This window comes from Diplotaxodon limnothrissa, linkage group LG10 (genome assembly GCF_057381915.1).
Source record: "Diplotaxodon limnothrissa isolate DT_005_m linkage group LG10, D_limnothrissa_male_GT1.1, whole genome shotgun sequence".
Lineage (NCBI taxonomy): Eukaryota > Metazoa > Chordata > Actinopteri > Cichliformes > Cichlidae > Diplotaxodon > Diplotaxodon limnothrissa.
Window position 1 is genome coordinate 4826227 of NC_140605.1, and position 24929 is coordinate 4851155.

Here is a 24929-nt window from a genome sequence, read left to right on the forward strand (position 1 = left end):
TAATTAATCTTCATACTGACAACAAGCATCAGATCCCTCTATACTTCTGCTGTCATTTAAAAGGGTCTTTAAACCTTTCCACTACAGCTGATACACTTACTGATTGTTTAAAGCACTTTAGGGTACTAGTATAGGTCCAAACATCAGCACAGAGATGATTCTGAAAACCCTAAGTGGACACTGTTTTGCTGCATTCATGCAAGTCTAAACCCTGCCAGACAAAGGTGGAAGTTGTTCAAATAAGATCTGGAAATGAAACATTTTTTTTGTGGGTTCACTTACAGTGCTGTGATATTTCCGCCCTTCCCCTTGACATACCTATGTGTTTAAGATCATCAAACTAATTTTAATATTAGGCAAAGAAAGCCTGAGTAAATACAAAATGCAGTTTTTCTGTAAAAGGCTGATGGGGCGGGTGACGTGGACACCCAAGTTTGTGAATGTCATAACTCGAAAACGAAGTGATGTAGGAGCTTCAGTTTAAGTGAATCTACAGAAAATCTCATAGGAAACCGTGACCATTGAGAAGGAAGTGACTTAGGACTAGAAATTGATACCAGAAATCTTGGATGAGTTCAAATCTCAGTGACTTTGACCTCAAGGTTAGGTTTCAGAGGTCAAGTTTTCTGAAAATCTTATGAATGCAATAACTTAAGAACAAAGTAGGATCTTTAAAATTGATACCATATGTGCACCTACTAGGAGGCTAGGAGGAGGAGTACCATTGGCTGCCACCAGTATTTTTTTAATAATGATTTCATTTATTAAGGGAAAAAAATGATTGTTCCATTGATGTCCTTCCTGGATCACCTCTCCCCACAAACCGTCTCTATGGACAAGCCAAACGAAGTAATGGAAAAATACATCTAATAATAATAATGGATTGCATTTATATAGCGCTTTTCGAGACCCTCAAAGCGCTTTACAATTCCACTATTCATTCACACACTGGTGGAGGCAAACCACAGTTGTAGCCACAGCTGCCTTGGGGCAGATTGACAGAAGCGAGGCTGCCATATCATGCCATCGGCCCCTCTGGCCATCACCAGTAGGTGAAGTGTCTTGCCCAAGGACACAATGACTGAGACTGTCTGAGCCGGGACTCAAGCCGGCAACCTTCCGATCACAAGACGAAGTGCCAACTCTTGAGCCACGATCGCCCCTGAATCTATCATTCATTGGCATCATCTGTGCCTAATTCTATCCCCCTGGATGTGGATTTGTCTTCTAAGCGGCCATATGACTGACTCCCGTCACGCTACGTGGCATGTATTCTTTGCTAGAGTTCCAAGTTTCCAAGTATGAGCCCATTCGTGCATCGTTGGACTCCTTGCCCTGGAGATTGAGTCTTTTTTGAGCCTTGGGTTTTGTAGCCGGTCTGTCTCCTTCGTCAGGTAACACCATAGTGCCACTGACCATAGTCAATCAGTGTTCCAAGGCTGCCTATTTTGTTTCATTAGTGACTGCTCAATTACTTACTGACCATGTGTGTTCTGTCACCACTGAATTCCTTAGGATATTGTCTCTGATCTTGGCTCACAGTTCACCTCTAGAGTCTGGAGGGCTGGAATTGGTGCAATTGGTGTCTAGGTTAGTTTCTCTTCTGGTTTCCAATCTCAGACAGACTGAAAAGATTAACCAGGAACTGGAAGTGGACCCTCTGTGAGTAGTGCACTTGTAGCTTGCAACTTCCCTGGCTAGAGTATGCTCACAACTACATGACCTCCATGTTTACAGGTCTCTCTTCAAGGTGTCCCTCAGTCACCAGCTATCACTGGTCCCATCTCAGGAAGGTGAGCTCTGTTCCATCTGTTTAGCATCACCTTTGTCGCTGTCTTTAGTTAAAGAGAGCAACCCAAGCAGTCTTGGTTAGAACATAGAGACCAAGTGACTGGGTAGCCGTCATCTTTTGGCACCTGCGTACCTTCCAGGTCAAAAAGTCAGGTTGTCTTCAAAAGTATGAAATTATGATGAATCTAAAAAACTGTCTTTCAACTACACTACAAAAAGGAGATCATAATCAACCCTGTCACTGTCTCTTTGAAACTGCCTAAGACCCAAAACTCATTAGCTGAAACCTGTCTGTTTCAGTCCTCTGTGCCCTTTTTCCAATCCCCCCCCTTCCCCTCCCCACCTACCTGGGTGATTGGGAGTTATTGATTGGGGTTATGTGCAAGACAAAAGACACAGGGTTCCATGGTCTGCCATTTTGGATCCCTCACTGGTCAAGGGGTTCCATCAAAAGTATTCCAAAAACCCAGTATGTCACTAAGAGGCTCCTATTAAGCAGGCGGTGTTACGGCCGAGTAGCCGGCGTGTTGTGGTGTGGAGCCATTATTGAGGCAGATGAAACACATGAAAACAAACGAGAAAATAAACAGAACGAGAACTAACAAAACCTAGAGTGGGAGTAACTAAAACATGAAACCTGAAAATGCTGAAAACAATGAACCACGGAGACGTCAGGAGGTAAACCGATGAATTCACAATGAACAAAGGGAGACAGAGAACATAAATACACAGAACGGTAACGAGGGAAGTGGAAACACAGCTGACACAAATGAACATAATGCCACAGGGGACGCAAAACTACACACGCTGAACATGGAACGCAAGACTGTCAAAATAAAACAGGAAACATAGTGAGATATAGACTGTGACAACAGGAGCCTGAGAGAGGGATCGAGAGGGGACACTTGACAGAGGGAGCGAGACATGACGGGCATGGGAGACATGGAACAAAACACGTGGAGGAAAACATGTAAACAGGAAGAGGAGACGAGACACCTCGACCAGACAACATGGAAACAATTATAACTAAACATAGCAGCAAATACAAAGATAAACTCAACACTAAATAATAGAAAACTAAAACATTACAACACAAAGAAACCATAACCCCAAAAGCTGGGTCAAATGACCTAGAACCATGACAGATGGTATTGGCACGGTCTCCTGGTGCTCCTGTGTGCCATTTCTGTCCGTTTCTTCTCCTTTGTGGGTTTTTTTTTTTGCTCTCCCTGTCTCCTTTCAGTGTGTGCGTGGGTTTACTCTGTTTGTTTCAGAGGCGGGATTCCTCTGGGTTTTCTCACCCTCCTGGTTTTTCACACCTGGAAGTTGTTGCCAATCAACCCACCTGTGTGGAACGTTAACCCATCTGATACTTAAGGCTCAGATGGGTTGCTAGATTGTTGGAGTTACTGAAGTAGCATTGTCTGGCTTCTGTGTGTTCACTGTGTTTGACTGGAATGGCTTAGATTCTAAGTGCACAGAGGAAAGCTGGGTTTGTTCTAAGCCTTAGAACAAACCCAGCTTTCCTCTGTGCACTCTTTCAGTCTTGAGAAACCTTCAGAGAGAGAACCTGGAAGTGAGTCATCTGTAAAATTAGAGAGAGAGAATTAAGTGGACTATCTCCCTGCCAGACTGCCCATTCCACTCTGACAATAAAGCGCTATACAAATACAGACCATTTACAATACCCTGCTCCATGCTTGCTGTAAATCTGCTAAACTTTTGCTTCAGTGTCTCAAATCTGAGTGTGAGCCTTGACATACTGCAAATGTTTAGTTGCAATTCAATTCAGTTCAGTTTTATTTAGATATCGCCAAATCACAACAACAGTTGCCTTGAGGCACTTTGTATTGTAAGGTAAAGGCCCTACAACAATACAGAGAAAACCCCAACCAACTGATGACTCACTATGAACAAGCGCTTTGTCGACAGTAAGAAGGAAAAACTCCCTTTTAACAGGAAGAAACCTCCAGCAGAGCCATGCTCAGGAAGGGGCGGCCATATGCCGCGACCAGATTGAGTTCTTGCTATGAAGGAAGACACAAGCAGTTATTAGGCTTAGGGGGCAATTACTTTAAATTTAGGGCCTGGTAGGTTTGGATAGCATTTCTCCTCAATAATCATTTTAAATTCGCATTTTGTATTTACTCGAGTTATTCTTGTCTAATATTAAAATTTGCTCAATGATCTCAAATGTGTAAGGCCCCATAGGTCTCTCAGGTTTTTCCTCTTCTTTAAACATTCCCTTATGTCATTTCCGTCAGCTTCAGCAAGCACCTCCAAACATTTGTCATTTGAGATGATGATTGTTGTTATCCCATTGATAAAAACTACAAAATCAAGAAGTGGGCAAATACTTCTTGACAGCACTGTAAGGTGGACTGACAGAAACTGCAAAACAGTTTTGTGGTCTGCATGACCGCAGGGGAGTTATGGAAATTATGCAGACCTCATCCTGCAAGGCTAAAATAGAGACCATGATGTCACTGTCATACAGTTTATAATTTGCAATTGCAGTGCTATGTATTAGTTACCATGGGTGAATTTTCCTCTGTGGATAAACCATTAACACTGAATGATATGTACAGGTTTTGGAGCAGCATTTATTTTCACCCAAAAAAGGAGACCTTAAATTACAGTACTGAGCAGCTGAGATCCTACAACAAGCAAGAATGAGACTTTAAAATCATAACAATTATGCTCCTATGTTCTTAAATGTTTACCATTGGTAAAAGAAGAAATGATGCTACACAGTGCTAAACGTGGGCCTAGTTTAACTGTTTTAAATGTGTTGCTGTCATCAGGTACAAAATAAGCATATATTTTTCAACATGTAGACACATTTCAAGATTTTAATATGTTGCTTCTGTTGTATTTTAACCACATAGCATTTATTTAAAAATATATTCACTTAAATATAAATTATTTATAAATTTGTATACTATGATGTTATTTTCATTTCTCACAGTGTTTCAGCTTTTTTTTGGAAACGAGGTCGTAGTTAATATGTTAAAGAAAGTTACTTCATTTCTTGGTACCTGAGAGCTGATTGTAAAGTTTTATTATGGCAGTGCTTTAGACTGAAGGTTGTTGCTGTTTTTGTTTGCGCACAGTTGTCTGCTTGATTTGATTGATGAGGCACAGCTGAATGTGTGGCATGGGCAAACAGCAAACTGCAAAGCTGAGCTCGGCATGGGCTTAATACCATCAAGTCAAAACTGTGTTGTGAACAATGAAATAAAATATGTGGTACATTCAATTCAATTCAGATCCATACAATTAACCTATGCAATGTTGAATTTAGGTTTGAGATCAAATAGATTACATTATGATAAATCATTATAATGCGCTACACTGTGTGATGAAACTTGTGCTGAGAAAAGACTTGAATATAGTTGTAACTGTTGTAAATAAATGTCCATTTTGTCCGAAAGATTAAAAAAAAGTCTCCCTCCCACCTCCTGATTTATTTCTTCAATATTTTTCCTGTCTGTGTACCTGCATCTCATCATGACTCCTGTGCAGGCTGAAGAGGGAGCGTTTAGGTCCGTATGACTGGCTTTCCATACCTGTGCCTGGAGGCCACGACTGGATGGTGGTGCCCGGCTTAGAGCCAGAGACAACATACCAGTTTAGCATCCTGGCCCAAAACAAGCTTGGCACAGGCCCCTTCAGCGAGGTTGTCACTGTGAACACACTAGGTGAGTACACCCACTACTGCTTAACCAGGAGGAAAGGATCCAATAATAAAACAGCTTTGGCAGGCAAGTAGAGAGAGCTGCAAAAAACACTGAACTAAGAAAAATCATCCGGACATGTTTTTCATGTCATGTAAGTGTTAGAAAAGTAGTAGGCTATTTTAAATTATATTGATCTTAATTTGCATTCTAATATTTATCATTAAAAGGCACAAAAAGGCACTTCTTATGTTCTTCCAATTAAACATCACACTACAGTAGTAGAGAAGTAATTTCAGGAGGATCTGTGCTGTAAATAAAGTCTAACAAGTTAACAACTCACACATCGGCTCCGGGGAGGCCAAACAACACTCTCTGTGTGAGTGCTGGTCGTGTGATCTTTCACAGACTAAAGGAATAGTGATATCTTTGCATTTTCATGTCACCTTTATTCATGAAATGTTGGTTTAAATGTTTAAATGGTTTTTTTCATTTAAGAATTAGTTTAATTTTCCCAGAATACTTTTGTCTCAGTGAATAATAAAGTGAATTGCTGGCAAGTTAGTTAAATTGAATATGAAGTGAGGTACATAGTTATTATTACCTCTTATCTTCCGAAGCTGAGTTGAAACTGAATTAAAAAAAAATGCTACTGTGTCTTCTATACACAGAAAACAGCCAACTCCCCATCATTTCAAATAAAAACACTAGTGTGATATATTTAGTACCATATTTAACCATCATGTGCAAAGAAACATTTTAATCGAAACACAGTCAGGATCAGTTTTGTGTCGTTACACCAATACATAGAACTAACTTCTAGTATCTCATAGACCTGAAGGTTACACCAACAATCACCAGCTCAGTGGTTCATTTGCTGACCTTTGTTTACTTTTAAACTTTTTAAATCTAAATGACAATCAGCTTATAGTGGCGTCTTTGGAAAAAGTAGAACTAATAGATATTTTGGAAACATCTTTATTCACGTTTTTACCACCGAAGTTAGTGAACGAGTTTGAAAGAATGGGTGTAAATATTTTAACGAATAAATTGGTAGGTCAAAATGTTTACAAATGCTGGTTACATTTTCATATGTAAGCTACAATTCTAAATAACATTCATTTGATTGGATGTAAAGCCTTTACTTTATTTTTCACCTGATCATATGAGCGTACGAGGCACTCAAATTAAGAGAGATAATAAACACAAAATTTCAAAGATTATGATCTATGAAAAAGAAATCTGTCTGTTAGATTTGCCAAATGTTCCACAATCAGATGTTTGCTAACTTGCTAGTTTTGTGTCTTTAAAAGTTTTGTTAAATGAACAGAGTGAACTGTTATTAGTGCAGGTGTGGATCAGGTAGTAGGTCGCCTAGTAGGTCTTCCAGTTGAAAGTGAATTGATCCCCGGCTCCTGCACTCCAGGATTCAAAGTATCCTTGAGCAGTATACTGAACCGTATTACCCCCTGGTCATCTGCTGGAGTGTGGGTGGTTAAAGTAGGTATAGATAAATAGACAATTGAATAGAAAAGTGCTGTATAACTACCAGTCTAGTTTAATTCTTTCTTGTTCACGATTAACCACTTCATAAATTCAAGTCAAAAAATTTACGTCTTAGATGGTCCAACAAAAGTTACTTTTAACCCAGATTAACTTAAAATACAATAAAAACAAAATGTATGAATTTACATTAATGCTAAAAGATAATCTGAGTCAAAATTCCTCTGTAATGTATGCAGTGCAACCGCTCAAATAGCAGTTTAGCAAGGCTGGATTAAATTTAGCATACCTTAAAGATGAAAATGCTGTAAGGGTGCTAGCAAAAAATGCTAAGTTGTGACTGACATATATGCTACCAGAATAAAATGCTTATAAATGTGGTGTATGTGGTGGCTTTGATATAATGCATCACCATTATTGTCACAGTTAGATTTAAATGTGTGATAGTGTCAGTGTGTAAAGGGGAGCTGATTCACTTTTATCCTGCCAATGGACACTTGCTACTTGCTCAAGATAACTGAATCTTTAACAGACATTTTCAACTCTAAAATGCTCTTCCAGTATTTCCCACAAGTACCCCTGAACCATTGGTGCTGCTTACCCCACCACGGTGCCTCACAGCCAATCGCACGCAGCAGGGAGTCCTGCTCACCTGGATTCCGCCTGCCAATCACACAGCACCTATCCAGCATTATGTCATGGAGTTTCGCCTGGGGGAGCGATGGGAGGTCTTGGACGACAGCATTCCTGCAGGGGAGACAGAGTTGGTTGCCCGAGATCTCATCCAGGTAAAAGCCTGAATACAAAATGGAAGTTTAAAACCAGACTTACGTCTTTCCAAGCTAAGAGGTTGCTTGAGACATGGAGGAAGGTTAAAGACCTTAACCTCCTGGGACCTGGCGTGCACATATGGCATCACATTTTGGGTTGTCTTGACCACAGTACTAAATTTTGCTCTTTCAGATGGCTTTCAAAGGAGCCATATTGCTCAAACGGGAACAATTGTTCTTTCTCATTTTGTTTTTGTACCCGGGAAAAATGCTGCTGTCTTCAGACACCAAATAAAGAGTTTTGCACATCATTACTCAATTGTGACTTTATAGTGTTCTATAGAACAAAGAGAATTGCAAAGAGAAATTAAAAATGCATGCCATGAAAGAGTTCGGGTCTTAGGAGGTTAAAGTTTTGTTTTATGGCACAGCAGTTATTCACCAACACCAACAAGAAAGAAATATTCTCCAGCATATCTCAGAGACCTCACAGTACAGCTTGGGATTTTTAGTGTTTCCAAAAGCAAAATGGGATGTAGCCTTGAGATATCAATGAGATATCAATGTAATCTTTTGAGGAAACCAGCTCCTATTTCAATTTCATTGACTAGTAATTTTCATCATAGTTTTGCTGATAAAAACAAGACGATAACTAAATAAAAATAAATGCACAAGGACAAAAATGATGACGAAGGGCACTGACACTTTCATTAACAAATAAAAACAAGATGAAAATATTCTGAAGAGACAAGATCCATCCATCCATCCATCTTCATCCGCTTTATCCGAGGCCGGGTCGCGGGGGCAGCAGCCTAAGCAGAGAGGCCCAGACCTCCCTCTCCCCAGCCACCTCCTCCAGCTTATACGGGGGAATACCAAGGCGTTCCCAGGCCAGCCGAGAGATATAATCTCTCCAGCGTGTCCTGGGTCTGCCCCGGGGCCTCCTCCCGGTGGGACATGCCCGGAACACCTCACCTAGGAGGCGCCCAGGAAGCATCCTTGTCAGATGCCCGAACCACCTCAGCTGGCTCCTTTCGATGTGGAGCAGCAGCGGCTCTACTCTGAGCCCCTCCCGGATGGCCGAGCTTCTCACCCTATCTCTAAGGGAGAGGCCAGCCACTCTTCGGAGGAAGCTCATTTCCGCCGCTTGTATTCGCGATCTCGTTCTTTCGGTCACTACCCACAGCTCGTGGCCATAGGTGAGGGTAGGGACGTAGATCGACTGGTAAATTGAGAGCTTCGCTTTTACACTCAGCTCCCTCTTCACCACGACGGACCGGTGGACAAGATCCAATCACAAGTAATTAACTGTGGAGAAAGGTGGAACGAGCTTGCAGGTGATCCAATCAGAAGTAGTCTCCTCGTACAGTAAGGTTTGATCTGCTGCTGAGAAACAGGGCGGGAGAGGACTTTCAGCTGGCTCCCATGCTCCCTGTTTCACATAAAAAACAAACAAAACATTAACGCTTGAGAGGAAGAGAAGAGTAGACATGTGGAGACATTTCACTTTCGATGTTAAGGTAAATAAGATGCTTTGTAAACCATGCGGAGCAACTAGTACCAGCTAATAATATAATATAATAGAATAATAGAATAATATCTGTATTAGTCTAATATAATCTTATAATCTTATGATCAAACTATGCTAAAAATAAAAGAATTGAAATACCTAAATTATGACTAAATAATTGAATCTCAACAAAAAAAAAATTCTATTATATTTTTTGAGACATTATTTTCTATTTATGTCTGTTATTTAGGTTTCCATTTTGCTTTTGTTCTTCTATGATATTTGAAGCTTTTGTCTAGTCAGAACTAAGATTTTTGTTTATTATTTATACCTATGTTAATTTTTTTAAATACCTTATATCATCATGAAGGAGTAAAAAGGGCCCTTTAAGCTTGACAGAGCTGAGAAACACATTGAATCCGATGAAAAAAAATAACTAATAGAATTTTTTCCCACAATGCCCAGCAACAGGGTGGTGAGACAGTAGCCTTCTCAGACTAGGCTTCACACTTTCCTTTTTGACAAAGCTCATAGTTAGGACTGGATCAAGTAATCCTGAACCATCCCTTAGTTAGGTTGCTATAGGCCTATGTTGCCAGGGTGGCTTCTGAAGATCCCCTGTCGTAGCCAGCTTGGTTGTCATAGTAACAACACAGGTATGCACAGCTGACTTGGCTCGCTATCTGTCTGTGCAAGTTTTACTGTGGGGTAAACATAAATTGTCTTTTTCCTTAGTTCATTTGGCACACACACAAACACACACACACACACACACACACACACACACACACACACACACACACACACACACATGCTTCTACCTATGTGGGTATGTAAGGGTCATGCATGAGCATGAAAATAATAAGAATGGAATACGTTGTGTCATTATAATTTATTAATTTATGCTTTTTAATAGAACACAGTACATTTCCTAGAGACATTATAACAAATGGTATATCACTGTTGATGGATGTTGCTTTTTTCGCAGCATTTCAACTCTTCCGCCTGTCTGCTAATACTCCTGCCACGACACTTTCAAACGTCTTTCTTTAATCTAACCACCACTTCCAGCTCTATGCAGATGCTTTTATCTCTACTTCCATTGCACAGCAAACACCCACACATACTCTTCTCTCCAGCTCTCAGTCTCACAGATGCACACATCACACCTAGCTTGTGTAACTTTTCTGTTGGAAATTCACTGCATTTTTTAGGTCATGGGACCAGAATGGAAGCTCTCTTTGGTTCCTCACATACGTGTATATGTTTTAAAGTGGACATTTGCTGCACCGCAACTAAATCTTCAATCTGTTCTCACAACTGAGCTGACAACTCAGTGCACTGCATATTTATGTGCTAATAACTGGCTTGTAAATAATTAACTAGACGGCTGTTAGAACACTGCAGCTGATCTTGATGAAACTTTGTAAATGGTTAATAAACACTGTGCAGTGCATCTGTGCACATGATTGGATGGACTGGTGTAATGTTGTAGCTGATTTTTACATATACAAGTTATACAAGTTTTTTATAGCCCAAAATAAATTTAAGTAGCCCGAATAAAAAAGAGAGCAATTTTTTGATTGATGATTTGTTTCCTGTTTTGTTTCTGTTACAATATTATACAAGTATAATATTGTACTTAATATTATACTTATACAAGTATAATATTGTAACGGAAACAAAACATTAATCAAAAAATTGTTGAAACACAAATTACAACATTGTATAAAAATTACAATCATCAACTCAAATACTTGGTTCTAATTGAACAGAAATTTCTATGAACTTGTAAGAACTGTGTAGGACATGAATCAGTCTGTGTCAGATCCTGAATTTGAAATTTCCACTGAAGTCACGGGTAAGAGGCAAGTGGAACCAAGATCGAGGCCATTTGCTTTTTGAAGTTTGCAAAGACTGCTAAATTGTGCCAGTGGTAGTTCACTCTTTGCAACATAGTACGGTGTTCTAAACTGATTTTCAGGTTTATTTTTAGTATGTTATTTGCAATTGGTGTTATTTTTCGGGGAAAGATATTGCAGACTGAGCAATAATGCAATTCTTGCATTTCTCGTGGATTCTAAAATGACTGGTCCCAGTAACAAAGGCGCTTGTCGACTCAGAAATCGAGGGAAAACCAACAACACACCCAGCAGAACATTATGTTATTTACACGGGTGCACATAAGTGGTCCGCGTGTGTGCATTCGCTGTCAAAATAAAAGACGCGCACCAGATAAGAAGTTGCAACGCGCGTTTGCGTCCATACAGGGAGTGCAGAATTATTAGGCAAGTTGTATTTTTGAGGAATAATTTTATTATTGAACAACAACCATGTTCTCAATGAACCCAAAAAACTCATTAATATCAAAGCTGAATGTTTTTGGAAGTAGTTTTTAGTTTGTTTTTAGTTTTAGCTATTTTAGGGGGATATCTGTATGTGCAGGTGACTATTACTGTGCATAATTATTAGGCAACTTAACAAAAAACAAATATATACCCATTTCAATTATTTATTTTTACCAGTGAAACCAATATAACATCTCCACGTTCACAAATATACATTTCTGACATTCAAAAACAAAACAAAAACAAATCAGCGACCAATATAGCCACCTTTCTTTGCAAGGACACTCAAAAGCCTGCCATCCATGGATTCTGTCAGTGTTTTGATCTGTTCACCATCAACATTGCGTGCAGCAGCAACCACAGCCTCCCAGACACTGTTCAGAGAGGTGTACTGTTTTCCCTCCTTGTAAATCTCACATTTGATGATGGACCACAGGTTCTCAATGGGGTTCAGATCAGGTGAACAAGGAGGCCATGTCATTAGTTTTTCTTCTTTTATACCCTTTCTTGCCAGCCACGCTGTGGAGTACTTGGACGCGTGTGATGGAGCATTGTCCTGCATGAAAATCATGTTTTTCTTGAAGGATGCAGACTTCTTCCTGTACCACTGCTTGAAGAAGGTGTCTTCCAGAAACTGGCAGTAGGACTGGGAGTTGAGCTTGACTCCATCCTCAACCCGAAAAGGCCCCACAAGCTCATCTTTGATGATACCAACCCAAACCAGTACTCCACCTCCACCTTGCTGGCGTCTGAGTCGGACTGGAGCTCTCTGCCCTTTACCAATCCAGCCACGGGCCCATCCATCTGGCCCATCATGACTCACTCTCATTTCATCAGTCCATAAAACCTTAGAAAAACCAGTCTTGAGATATTTCTTGGCCCAGTCTTGACGTTTCAGCTTGTGTGTCTTGTTCAGTGGTGGTCGTCTTTCAGCCTTTCTTACCTTGGCCATGTCTCTGAGTATTGCACACCTTGTGCTTTTGGGCACTCCAGTGATGTTGCAGCTCTGAAATATGGCCAAACTGGTGGCAAGTGGCATCTTGGCAGCTGCACGCTTGACTTTTCTCAGTTCATGGGCAGTTATTATGCGCTTTGGTTTTTCCACACGCTTCTTGCGACCCTGTTGACCATTTTGAATGAAACGCTTGATTGTTCGATGATCACGCTTCAGAAGCTTTGCAATTTTGAGACTGCTGCATCCCTCTGCAAGATATCTCACTATTTTTGACTTTTCTGAGCCTGTCAAGTCCTTCTTTTGACCCATTTTGCCAAAGGAAAGGACGTTGCCCAATAATTATGCACACCTGATATAGGGTGTTGATGTCATTAGACCACACCCCTTCTCATTACAGAGATGCACATCACCTAATATGCTTAATTGGTAGTAGGCTTTCGAGCCTATACAGCTTGGAGTAAGACAACATGCATGAAGAGGATGATGTGGACAAAATACTCATTTGCCTAATAATTCTGCACTCCCTGTACAAAAGGCAGTGTTTTTGTCCGCTAGAGTGGGATTTTCACATGGGTTTTGCAGCACAGATTCAGCAGACTTTTTCAGTCAGAGAATAAAAGTTTCAGTTATTACAAAATCAAAGGTCTAACCTGCCCAGAAAAGTCACATGGGTCAACGTATGTTTCATAGAAAAGCTGTTTGCCCCCTTTGTGGCTTCCTCTTTCTTTCTTTGACACACTCGTCTTTTCAAAATGTTTTAATTCAGCCACATGAATGGTCTGCTATGTTGTAGCAACACTGAATTCTGACTGGTAGCCTACATTTATTCCACTTACATGGTTAGAGCTTTTATGTTTTCACAATTTTTTTTCTATGTGTTTTACTAATTTCTCTAACATCAACAATTTTGGGAAAATATTGCATGCTGTCTGTAGTCCTGAAACATGAAAAACAATGAGAAATCTGAATCTGATTCAGGTGAGTATTTGATGAATATCATGTACATTTTTGTTGGTGTGAAATATGATGTGAAACTTTATGCCTCTTATATCTAAGGAAGAGCTTTTTAAATCCCTGTGTGACGTCTTGAGAATAGCAAGAGGACAAAAAGAAAGGTTGAAAGAAGGTTTGTTGTAGCATGCATTAGTTACTTCTTCGAGTTGGTGGATATGGTTTCCTAAAACAAATTAAAAGGCATATGTTCTGATAATGCTGATTCAGAAGAAAAAAATCTGTCCCTTTAACTACATTCTTTTCACTCCGATGCCAATTTCTTACAGCAATTATTCTGAGCGCAAAATATAGGTTAAGGAACCACTATTCAGCAGTAGTTCACCAATGCTCCAGTAGCCCATAAAAGACTACAAAGGCTACGTTCACACTGCAGGTGAAAGTGCTTCGACCCATATCCGATCATGGTGTGACAGTGTGAACGGCACAAATCCGATATTTTCAAATCCGATCTGGGTCACTTTCGTATGTGGTGCTGAATCTGAAACATATCTGATGTTTTAGAAAGCGACTGCTGTTTGAACGGTCATGTCGCATTAAATCCGTCTTTTACGTCACTGACACGACAGACGCCAATTATCAGCGCCAGAGAAGCACCAGAGAAGACATCGTGAACGCTTCCTGGCCATCCCGTGTAGATGTCAGTGAAACTGTTGGGAAGATAACGTTGGAGAAACGTGAACATTTTATTTGTACTGTATAATCTGCAGATTCTGACAGAACTCTGCAGCTATCCTTTGAAGCACCGCTCCTCTCTTAAACAGCAATAAGGATCATTATTAGGCCATATGAAAATAACAAAATAACTTTATAACTTCAATCAAAATTGGGAAACGTAAACACTGAAACAAGTCTTTATGGGGCCATCAGTCAAACAATACTAGGTCTAAACAGAGCGCGTTGCGTGTGACGTCTTCTTTTGCGCATGCGGGCCGCTTTGAGGGTTCACACTAGAGCGCGTTTGCTGTCGCATTTTATTTGTAGTGTGAACAACCAGACAAAAAAATCGGATTTGATCAAAAAGTCGGAATTGAGCATCAAGACCTGCAGTGTGAACGTAGCCAAAATCACAGAGGGACCCAGGATACATGGGAAGCAACTTGGGGTCTCACAGAGAGCAAATATTAATGTTCATGAGTACAGTTTCAGGAGTACTCTGAACAACAGTGATGTGTATGACAAGGAGAAATTAATAAAAAGAACATAGATGCAGTTTACTAAAGATCATGTGAACAAACCAGAAAGTCTTTAGTTTAAAATGACAGACTTTCCTCAGTACATAAGCCTCTCTGCCACAGAATGGTGAAAGATGTGGCAGAAAGGCTCTGCCGGGGGTTTCTTCCTGTTAAAGGAGAGTTTTTCATTCCTACTGTTGCCCACTGTCCATCCTAACAGGCTCAGGGGAGAGGTAGCAATCTGATGCAAGGGGAGGGGAGGAAGACAGGATAAAAGACATGCTGTGGAAGAGAGCCCGAGTTTAATAGTAACTAATGATTAAATGCAAAGTGGTGCATAAACACCTGATTCAGCCCTAACTATATGCTTTGTCAAAACGTAAAGTTTTAAGCCTAACCTTGAAAGTAGAGAAGAGTCCGTGTCTCCCGAATCCAAACTGGGAGCTGGGTGCTGCTATATTTTGGATCAAATGAAAGCTTTGCATGAGGTTTTTAGGACATCCTGATAATAAGGAATTACAATAGTCCAGCTTAGAAGTAATAAAAACAGTAACTAGTTTTTCAGCGTTACTCTGAAACAGGATGTTTCTAATTTTAAAAATATTGTGCAAATGCCATAAGCATTGCAAAGAAGGCAGTCCCACATATTTGTTTAATATGCACACTGAAGAACATATCCTGGTTAAGGAAACAACTCCATAATTTCTCACGTTGTTACTGGAGGCCAAGGTAATGCCATCCACAGTGGTTAGACACCATGTTTCTAAAATGTTTAGGACTGAGTACATTAACCTCAGTTTCAACTGAATTTAGAAGCAGAAAATTAGGGGTCATTCAGTCATTCTTTCTGTCTGGTGTTTGTTATCTGTGAATCTTAAATTGAAAGCACTAACGTATAGAAAAAAGGTGAATGACGCAAGTTTTTTGAGTACAAGTGCTTTGAGTACACAGGCAGAATTAAAAAGTGCTCTATTACAACCAGTTCATTTACCAAAACAAACATTGGCCTGTAATAAGCTAAGATAGCTGGGTCAAGTGATGATGTTTAAAGTAATGATTTAACTACTCCCACCTTAAAGGTCTGTGGTACCTAGACGATTAATAGATATAGACTGATCACATTTAGGATTGAATGAATTGATTAATGGTAGGACTTCTTGGAGCAGTCTTGAAGGGATGAGATCTAATAGACACTCTTCTGATTTGTTGCCTGATACTTTTACATTATAGGCCCTTCTTGTAGTCTCAAGTCTTAATCTTAGTCAATTTTAAATTTGAAAACAGAAAATCTGAATGAATCTGATGAAGTCAACAGAACTACATCATCTGCAAAAAGCAGAGATCCTATTCTGTCTGTAGCTCTGAAAGCGGACAGCCTCCTCACCGAGGCTATCTTGGGATCCTGTCCATGAATCAAGAACAGGATTGGAGACAAGGGGGAACCCTGAAAGATTCCAACACCCAATGAAAATGTGCTTGAATTTGTGACACGGATCCAGACACAGCTCTCACATTGGTTATATAACTTAATGGTCATGAAGTCTGGGTAAATGACTAAAAGTTTGAGTTTGTTCTGTAGCGTGACCAGGCTCAGGCTTAGAGATTTGGGAAAGCAGCTCCGACATCCAGAGGAATCTCGGAGTAGAGCTGCTGCTCCTGTGTGGCAACATAGCCAGCTTTGGATAAGTGGAAGATAATGGATGGATGGATGAATTGAATGGAATGGAATGTCCTGTACAAATGAAGAAACATTAAAGAAGAGTAGGTCAAAATTCCTCTGATGAAATCATACGGAAAGCAATTACTTCAAGTATCCTGCTAAAGGTGGATTTTGTTAAATAAATAATGACAGTATATTGGAGTTTTGTTCATCTGAGTTCTATTTCCAAAGTTTCCAAAGCCTTGGACTGTTGTAGCTTGGTGGTCTTTGGAGATGCCAGTGGAATTTTACAGGTTCAGGCTTACTGAACATTTCTGATAACATAATCTCTTTTTTGTCTCAGGAGGCATGGTATGAGTTCCGCGTCATGGCCATCATGGATGACATGATCAGCGAGCCTAGTAACGTAGTTGGAGTGTCCAGCACAGGTGAGGCATTAGATCATTTAAAATGTTAGAATTTCATTTGTGGCCATGACTAACAGATGAAATGTGAATATGTATATAGAGCTATTATGTGTAAGAACCCTACATTATCCAGTATGTATAGAAGAATAATGAAGCTTAGAGAAGAAGAATGATAGATAAAGCTGCTCAGTGAGTTTCAACCCAACAACTAGCTGCAAACTGCATATTTAACCTCAGGCTAGCCTAACATCTCTGAGCTGAAGAGGGGTGGTAGATGTATTGCACACTCAGCAACACCAACTTTACATTTTACCCACTCAGCACTATTCATTTTAAGCTCGCTTTAACATGGACACTCCTTTGTAGCATATTGAGGAGGATGACATCATCTTCCTGTCTGCTTCTCCACTGATTGTACTGGGTGGCTTCCTGATTTTAAAAAAAGCCAGCTTTGTTTGGCTGTAAAAAAAAAAAAAAGACTGTGTTTTGGGTCTGAAATTAAACTATTCATATATGATGGCACTCCTCTACAGAGGTCACTGAGTACACTCCGTTTAGTAGGAACAGCTGCCGGTAACATTTATAGACCAGATTTTCACTTGTTTTTGGAAGTACTCTGCTTCCCCCCTCTGGTAAAACTGGGAACCACGCTGTACGATGATCAAATGCTTCTGCTCATTTCTCTGTTGATATGGAATTTATTTGACTGTTTTCCTTAAATTTTGTCCAACGTGATGTGGATACACTCTGTCCTTTCAAACATGACAAAGGTGATTTGGATAGCTGAGCAGTGATTCACTGATCGGGTGTTCCTGCATTAATACTTTGTATTTTGCTAATCATACATCATCTGTAGCACATAAACTACTCTCACAAGTTCTTAACAGAAGCTGACCCATTGTACCTCCTGGTTTCACTGAGAGATAACTGAACCAACTCCTTCAACTGAGGACAGTTGTAGAAATTTGTAAATCCACAACCAGACATCATAGCTGCACAGCAGAAACATTGTCCTCTTTGTTGCATTGGCTGGCTTTTAATTATAGTAATGCCATTATTTTAATTACAGTTAAATATTAATTAGTATTATTATAACAGAGTTTTTGCTCACACAAACAAAAGCACAAGCTTCTTAGATGGACTCTATTATACAGCAGGACATATGATTTGTCAGGTAATTCAATTAAAATCTTCCGACAAGCACCAACAACACGAGGAGTGTAGAGCGTTGAGGCCTAGGCCAGCTATCAGCTACAGCTGCCTCTGTCGGCACACGTGTCAATTATAAAGAAAATTAATCTGCTGTACAGTAACTGTGAAGGCGGAACGCTTTATAATGCAGCAAAATGTAAAACGTTAACATAGAGGTCTAATGGATTGACTCATTTTGGTGTCTGGCACTTCAACAGACTCTTACAGGTCTTGTTGGTCTGCTAGGTGGAGCCTCCATATATAAAAGGTGGATATAACTACTTTGGTGTGACCCATTGGTTACCCATCTTGTGCAACTGAATGTCACCAACAAGTGGATCTAACTAAGAAACACTGTTAGAAGAAACCCTGCTTTGTCCTCTTCTTTACTCTAATAGTTCAGAATTTATGAAATGACCAAAAGGAAACTAGCGAGCTTATTTTGCAGCCAGAGGAGTTGCCCCCTGCTGGCCAGTAAAATGAATGTCTGTGTAAGGCACAGTGTGAGAGACAGCAGCAACCAGCTTCTTTACCTGAGAATGTCTCGTGTACTGTAGAGTTTAAATATTTGTAACCATTTCTTCCTTCTTTCCTCTTCAACTTAATTCTGGCAAGTAACATTCTTCAATATTAGTAATAAATATAAACTAGTCTTCTTGTCCACATTTCATGAACTCACTGTCAAACTTTTACTTCCTGCCTGAAGTTTTTATTAACATTTTGTGTTTTTTCAAACTCTGCATTTGATCTTCCTCTGCCCTCTGGCTCTGAACACATGAAACATTTATAAAATTACAGTTTTTGGTTACAAAAAACACACAAGGGATAACAACATATGTGATGGAGTTTCTCATCTACTTCCCACTCAGAGATGATTTAGGGAACTTCGGAAATGTAAGGAGCACTAATGTAAACCAATTACTGATTACTGTGTAAAAGTCAATCACACGTTTCATACTAACAAAATTTATTTATACATTTTTTTGACCCTGTTCAGCAGACACTAAGCTAATTGAATTTCATCAGACACAAGATTTTCTTTTTTGTCTAAGCCAGTCTAACCACATTAGTTAACCACGCAATCAATCAAAACAGTGCATGAATTACATTACCTTCTATGTAGTTCTGAATAGGAGGAAAAGTTAGCATTCTGCTTAGTCATTGTGACATGCACCCTGCAGAAGACATATGCAGCAGTAAAGGTCAGCTTGAATATATTTGAATTTTATTGGACAGGACAGAATGTTTTTGGAGGCTCTTCTACAGGAACACAGAAACGAGTGAACTCTGCAGCTCTAATTTTGCAGATGAAGCTGCCAGAAAACAGCAGAAAGTCCTGGTTTAGTTTTAATCAAAGAGCAGGGACAGTGTGCTCTTTACCAGTAAACTCACATCTGTGTGGTATATCTCATAGTAAATATCAGTCTCTGTTTTGGAGCCACAAATTGAATGCTGAGTATAGCATTAATATAAAGGATGGCCATGTCAAAAGTTCAGTGAGCAAAGAAAAATTGGTATATGTTCCTCTGCTGTGATGTTTCCTCACGGTCTGCATACCTGGAGTATAGGGCTCTGTTTCTGTCATGAATTTGCTGTTCGACTTCATTATGCTTTTGTCTCCCTCTCTCTTCCCCCTCAGATTTCTTTCCTCCTCCAGAGTTGGTGGAGGAGCGTGGACTGGCACGGCCTGTGGTGGCTGGTATTGTGGCCACCATCTGCTTCTTGGCAGCAGCTGTCCTTTTCAGTACCATGGCTGCCTGCTTTGTCAACAAGCAGCGGCGGAGAAAACTCAAGAGGAAAAGAGGTGAGGGGAAACTTGTTATATTTAATATATATATTTAACTTCCCACATTCACTAAGCTAATCCTAAAAACCTGAAACATGTCAGCTGCTTAACTTGTGGAGGTTCTGCAGCAACCATTGTATCATCATGCATAAACATTCTGGATAGTACTTCTTATTCTTTGATTTTATTTTCCCATCTCGCTTGTTTTCTTTCTAGTATTGTTTTATTTCTAATTTCTTCACACTCCTTTTTGCTACATGTTTATGCTCTTAACTAATCAAACATAAACAAAAGTGATTTAAGGAGCTAAGATTTAATGGTGGTGACTATGTTGGTGCATGTTTTATGTATATTAAAACATGTGTTATTTGTTAAAAACTAAAGACAACAACAACATACAATTAAAAATTTTAATAATGATAGATTCTGAAAGTCAGAAAGCATCCATCCATCCATCTTCCGCTTATCCGTGGCCGGGTGGCGGGGGGAGCAGCCTAAGCAGAGAGCACAGGGGGGAGCCCAGACCTCCCCCTCCCCACCCACCACCTCCAGCTTGTCCGGGGAAACACCAAGGCGTTCCCGGGCCAGCTGAGAGATATAATCCCCGCAGCATGTCCTGGGTCTGCCCTGGGGCCTCCTCCTGGTGCGACACCATAAACACCTCACCCAGGAGGCATCCTTGTCAGATGCCCAAACCACCTTTCGATGTGGAGGAGCAGTGGCTCTACTCTGAGCCCCTCCTGGATGGCCAAACTCCCCACCCTGCCTCTAAGGGAGTAGCCCTAACCCTAACCCTTCAGAGAAACCTCATTTCTGCCGCTTGTATGTCATTCTTCCAGTCACTGCCCACAGCTCATGACCATAGTTGAGGGTAGGGATGTATATTGACCAGTAAATTGAGAACTTCGCTTTTATGCTCAGCTCTCACTTCACCTTGATGAACTGGTAAAACTTCCGCAACACTGAAGCCGCAGCACCAATCTGTCTGTCGATCTCCCGCTCCCTTCTCCCGTCACTCGTGAACAAGATCCCAAGATCTTGATCTTAAACTCCTCCACTTGGAGCAACCTGGCATAGACTTTCTCACCCTTCGGTCCCCGTTCTTAAAGATAGGAACCACCGCCCCGGTCTGTCAGTCCAGAGGTAACGCCCCTGATCTCCACGCAACATTGTACAGGCATGTCAACCAAGACAGCCCTATAACATCCAGAGCCTTTAGGAACTCAGGGTGAACCTCCTCCACCCCAGGGGCTCTGCCACCAAGGAGTTGTTTCACTGTCTCAATGACCTCGTCCCCAGAAATAGGTGAGTGTTTCCCCTCCCCAGACTCTGCTTCCTCCATGGAAGACGTACCAGTGGGATTAAGGAGGTCCTTAAAGTATTCCTTCCACTGTCCAACAATGTTCTCAGTCTAAGTCAGCAGCGCTCCACCCGCAATATCATCTTGTTTCTGATCCATTCATCTGAATGTTGCAGCAGAAATTCACTCATGGACCTGATAATGTTTTTCCAATCTTCTATTTTCCAATTTTAGTAAGCCTATTCAAATTGTAGCCTTAGTTTCCTGTTTTTGCTGATAAGGCTGGCACCTGGTGTGGTCTCTGCTGCTATAACCCATCCACTTCAAGGTTTGATACACTGAGTATGCAGAGATGTTCTTCTGCATACCTTGGTTGTAGCAAGCTGGTATTTGAATTACCATCAACTCAAAAGAGTGTTGCTATTCTCCCCTGATCTCTGACATCAATGATACATTTTTGTTCAGAGAACTGCTTCTTACTTGATATTTTCTCTTTTTTGGAATATTCAATTCAATTTTATTTATACAACGCCAAATCACAACAACACTCACTTCAAGGCGCTTTATATGGTAAGGTAGACCTTACAATAATACATACAGAGAAAAACCCAACAATCATACGATCCCCTATGAGCACTTTGGCGACAGTGGGAAGAAAAAATTCCCTTTTAACAGGAAGAAACCTCCGGCAGAACCAGGCTCAGGGAGGGGCGGGGCCATCTACCATGACCGGTTGGGGTGACAGAAGGAAGACAGGATAAAGACATGCTGTGTTTACTCTCTGTAAACCCTAGAAATGGTTCTGTGAGAAAATCCCAGTAGATGGTAGTAGAGGTACCAACAACTATTCCACTTTCAAAGTAACTTAAATCAGCTTTCTTCCCCATTCAGATGCTTGGTTTGAACTTTAGCATTTATCATGTCTACATGCCTAAGTGCAAATCATTTTTGCCAAGTGACTGGCTAATTAGATATTTGCATGAGTGAGCAGATGAACGGGTGTTCCTAAATATAAACATTGCATTTTACAAAAAAACAAGGTTAGAACATCCTTTTAAGTTGTTAAAAGAATAGTTTTTCATTGATTTGAATATATTTATGGAATTACACATTATTTGTTGCTGTACTCGTTTTTCTCTTTTTTTGTGATCTGCTGCTTTATGCTGCCATCATAGCCATCAAAAGCTAAAAGTGATAGATTCTTAGCTGCAGTCAGTCATTATATTTATGTTGATGTTTTTAAGCCTCTGTTGCATTTTACTGCTGTTCTGTCGCTCACGTTCAAATCCTGCTCCAAGCCCTGCAGCAGCCATTCTAATGTTGCCTTTGGTGAGTCTAGTTTTATAAGCCTTTTATGTAAATGTGTTGGGTCAGACACGTTTATCGTGAATGGCAAAACGATATTTTCCACATTATGAATCTTAATATTGAGGCTCGGCTGAAAATAAATAGGAATAAAAACAGCTCATTGGACTACTTCAAATGACCTTGCCTTTATTTGTACAGCTTCTAAGTGAAGTGCTTGTTTTCTCCCTCCCCTACCAGTGTATTTACAGTTTACAGTGTTTTGTTTTTTGTTCCCTATCTTCCAGACCCCCCTCTTTCAATAACTCACTGCAGAAAAAGCCTGGAAACTCCGTAAGTACATCTGTGCCACACAAATATATTGCTGTACTACAAAACAACAACAACAACAAAACCTCACAAAACAAATTGATTTAACAAAGAAAATCAAATAGTAGTACACGTTATATTGCTGTTTTAAATACAATGTAATATCTAATAAATTGTAAACTTGTAAATATCGAATAAATTGTGTGGAATAATATTAAGAAGGTTATCCACTATGGTAAATGGACCGTTTCTTACATAGCACTCTTCTACTCTATCTGAACACTTAAAGCGTTTTACACAATTAATTAATTCACCCATTCACACAAGCACTGTTTCTAAGCTGTTAGTGCCTATCTAACATTCATACACAGTCACACTCCGACGGATGCATCGGAGAGCAACATGGGGTTAGTATCAAGTATCCTTGCCCAAGGATATTTGGCATGCAGACTAGGGGGAAGCCAGGAATCAAACCACCAACCTTCCAATCAGTGGATGACCTGCTCTACCGCCTGAGCTACAGCCTCCCTATCAGTGCATCCTGTACTAGCAGTAACATGTGTACTAAAAACTCTGACAGACATGAACATGTACTACAGGTACCTAAATGATAACTTCAAAGCATCACTGTTGACTGTCCATCTTAATTTTGAATATTTGTTTTGTGTGTGTGTGTGTGTGTGTGTGTGTGTGTGTGTGTGTGTGTGTGTGTGTTCATTACTCCCTCAGAAAGCTGTTTTTTCTACATAAACTTCACTGTATTGACATCTTCTGTTGGTTCTCATATTGCATTGTGAGAATCTTTCCAGCTTTCCAATACTTACTGTAGAGTCATATTAGTTGAGGCAGGAACTCAACTACACCTAATGCTCACTCTAAAAAAGACAGTTTGCCCCTTCATAACACCTGTAAAGGGCATGATTTTTATTTTTTTGTATTTGAACTTTATTAATTTAGGAGCATGATAAGTGGATCCAGACACGCTGTAGTTGCTAACTGTTTGCTAAGCTTCACCCTAGCCACATGGAGTCTCTGAGCTGGACGTCTGGACTATTTGTGCTGTTGGTGGCTTTTGGAGCATTGTTGATCGAATACCTGACAAACAGCATGGCTTGCTCTGTGACACAGCCCATCCATGTTGTCTGTGCTACACTTTAAAAATTCAGTTTAGTCCAAGGCCTCAGACAGGGTGGGGGAGGATATTTACAGACAATCACTGTTAGCTTTTATAGTTTCATGTGAGAATATTAAAGAGTATGAAATCTGATTACACTCTAAAAACAAATGTTTAAGCTCAACAAAAAATGACGCAACAGCTTCCATGGATATTTCTGAGTTATGAAAACTTATGTTGAAATTATGTTGAACCCACAAACTATATTACGTTAAGAGAATGAACTTTTCCTCTATAATCAGAAGTAATTTTAACTACCCCTTACTTAATAATTGGTAGCTTAAAATCTATTTTTTAAGCTGTGTAATCATAAAATGATGTTACACCAACAACTTTTTTCACATTATTTGAAAGTATTGTATGGTGTCATTAGGTTGTTGATTTTCTTCTTCATCATTATTATTTTAGCTTTTTCTTGTTTTTGTAATTTTAACTGCTTTCAAGAAATAAATGAATTCAACATTTAAGGATTTTATTTGTAACTTTCAACGCTTTATATTTAAACACTGAAAATAAATCAGATTATACTTTCACCCTAACTGAATCTTACTGAATCTAGATCATCAGTGGACTTATTGTTTATTTATTTTTATACAGACATGAATGAAAATTAGGATACATTAATAAGAATGAGACAAAATTATGGTATCATAACACAAAACATAATCACACGACATAGACAACATGTTCTATGACCAATTTGGCTGCTTGACCTAAAAAGATTTCTAACAACATATTTTACTTGCTTTACGAGCGGTTCACTGTGTTGGTCTAATTATAATGTTCTAGTTTATGCTGTAAAAAATAGGCAATATGTGCATTCCCTTTATGTTGGGCCACTGATATGGGTGTGACATTTGTAAATCCATTTCATTTTTATTCAAGATGCTGAATTATTTACACCAAACTGCATGAAAAGGTCCTCTTCCTTCTCTCCCGGGTTGAGTCGATGGGTACCTCTCTGCGTACTTTGAGAGTATTGTGCAATTTAAGAAAAAGTAGATAAAGTATCAAAATGATTAATACATTATATAGGTGGCTGCAAACAAACTGCATT

General features: G+C 39.8%; 1 protein-coding gene across 3 annotated transcripts in view; it reads left to right on the top strand.

Moving 5' to 3' along the window:
• igsf9bb (immunoglobulin superfamily, member 9Bb) overlaps positions 1 to 24929 on the top strand; it is a 130896-nt gene that overhangs the window by 84268 nt on the left and 21699 nt on the right. For all 3 annotated transcript variants that reach the window (XM_085364285.1, XM_085364287.1, XM_085364288.1), the window contains exons 13-17: positions 5317 to 5492; positions 7533 to 7759; positions 16744 to 16828; positions 19638 to 19802; positions 22677 to 22722. In XM_085364285.1, the coding sequence (XP_085220411.1) occupies positions 5317 to 5492; positions 7533 to 7759; positions 16744 to 16828; positions 19638 to 19802; positions 22677 to 22722 (699 nt within the window). The remainder of the gene's footprint in view (positions 1 to 5316; positions 5493 to 7532; positions 7760 to 16743; positions 16829 to 19637; positions 19803 to 22676; positions 22723 to 24929) is intronic.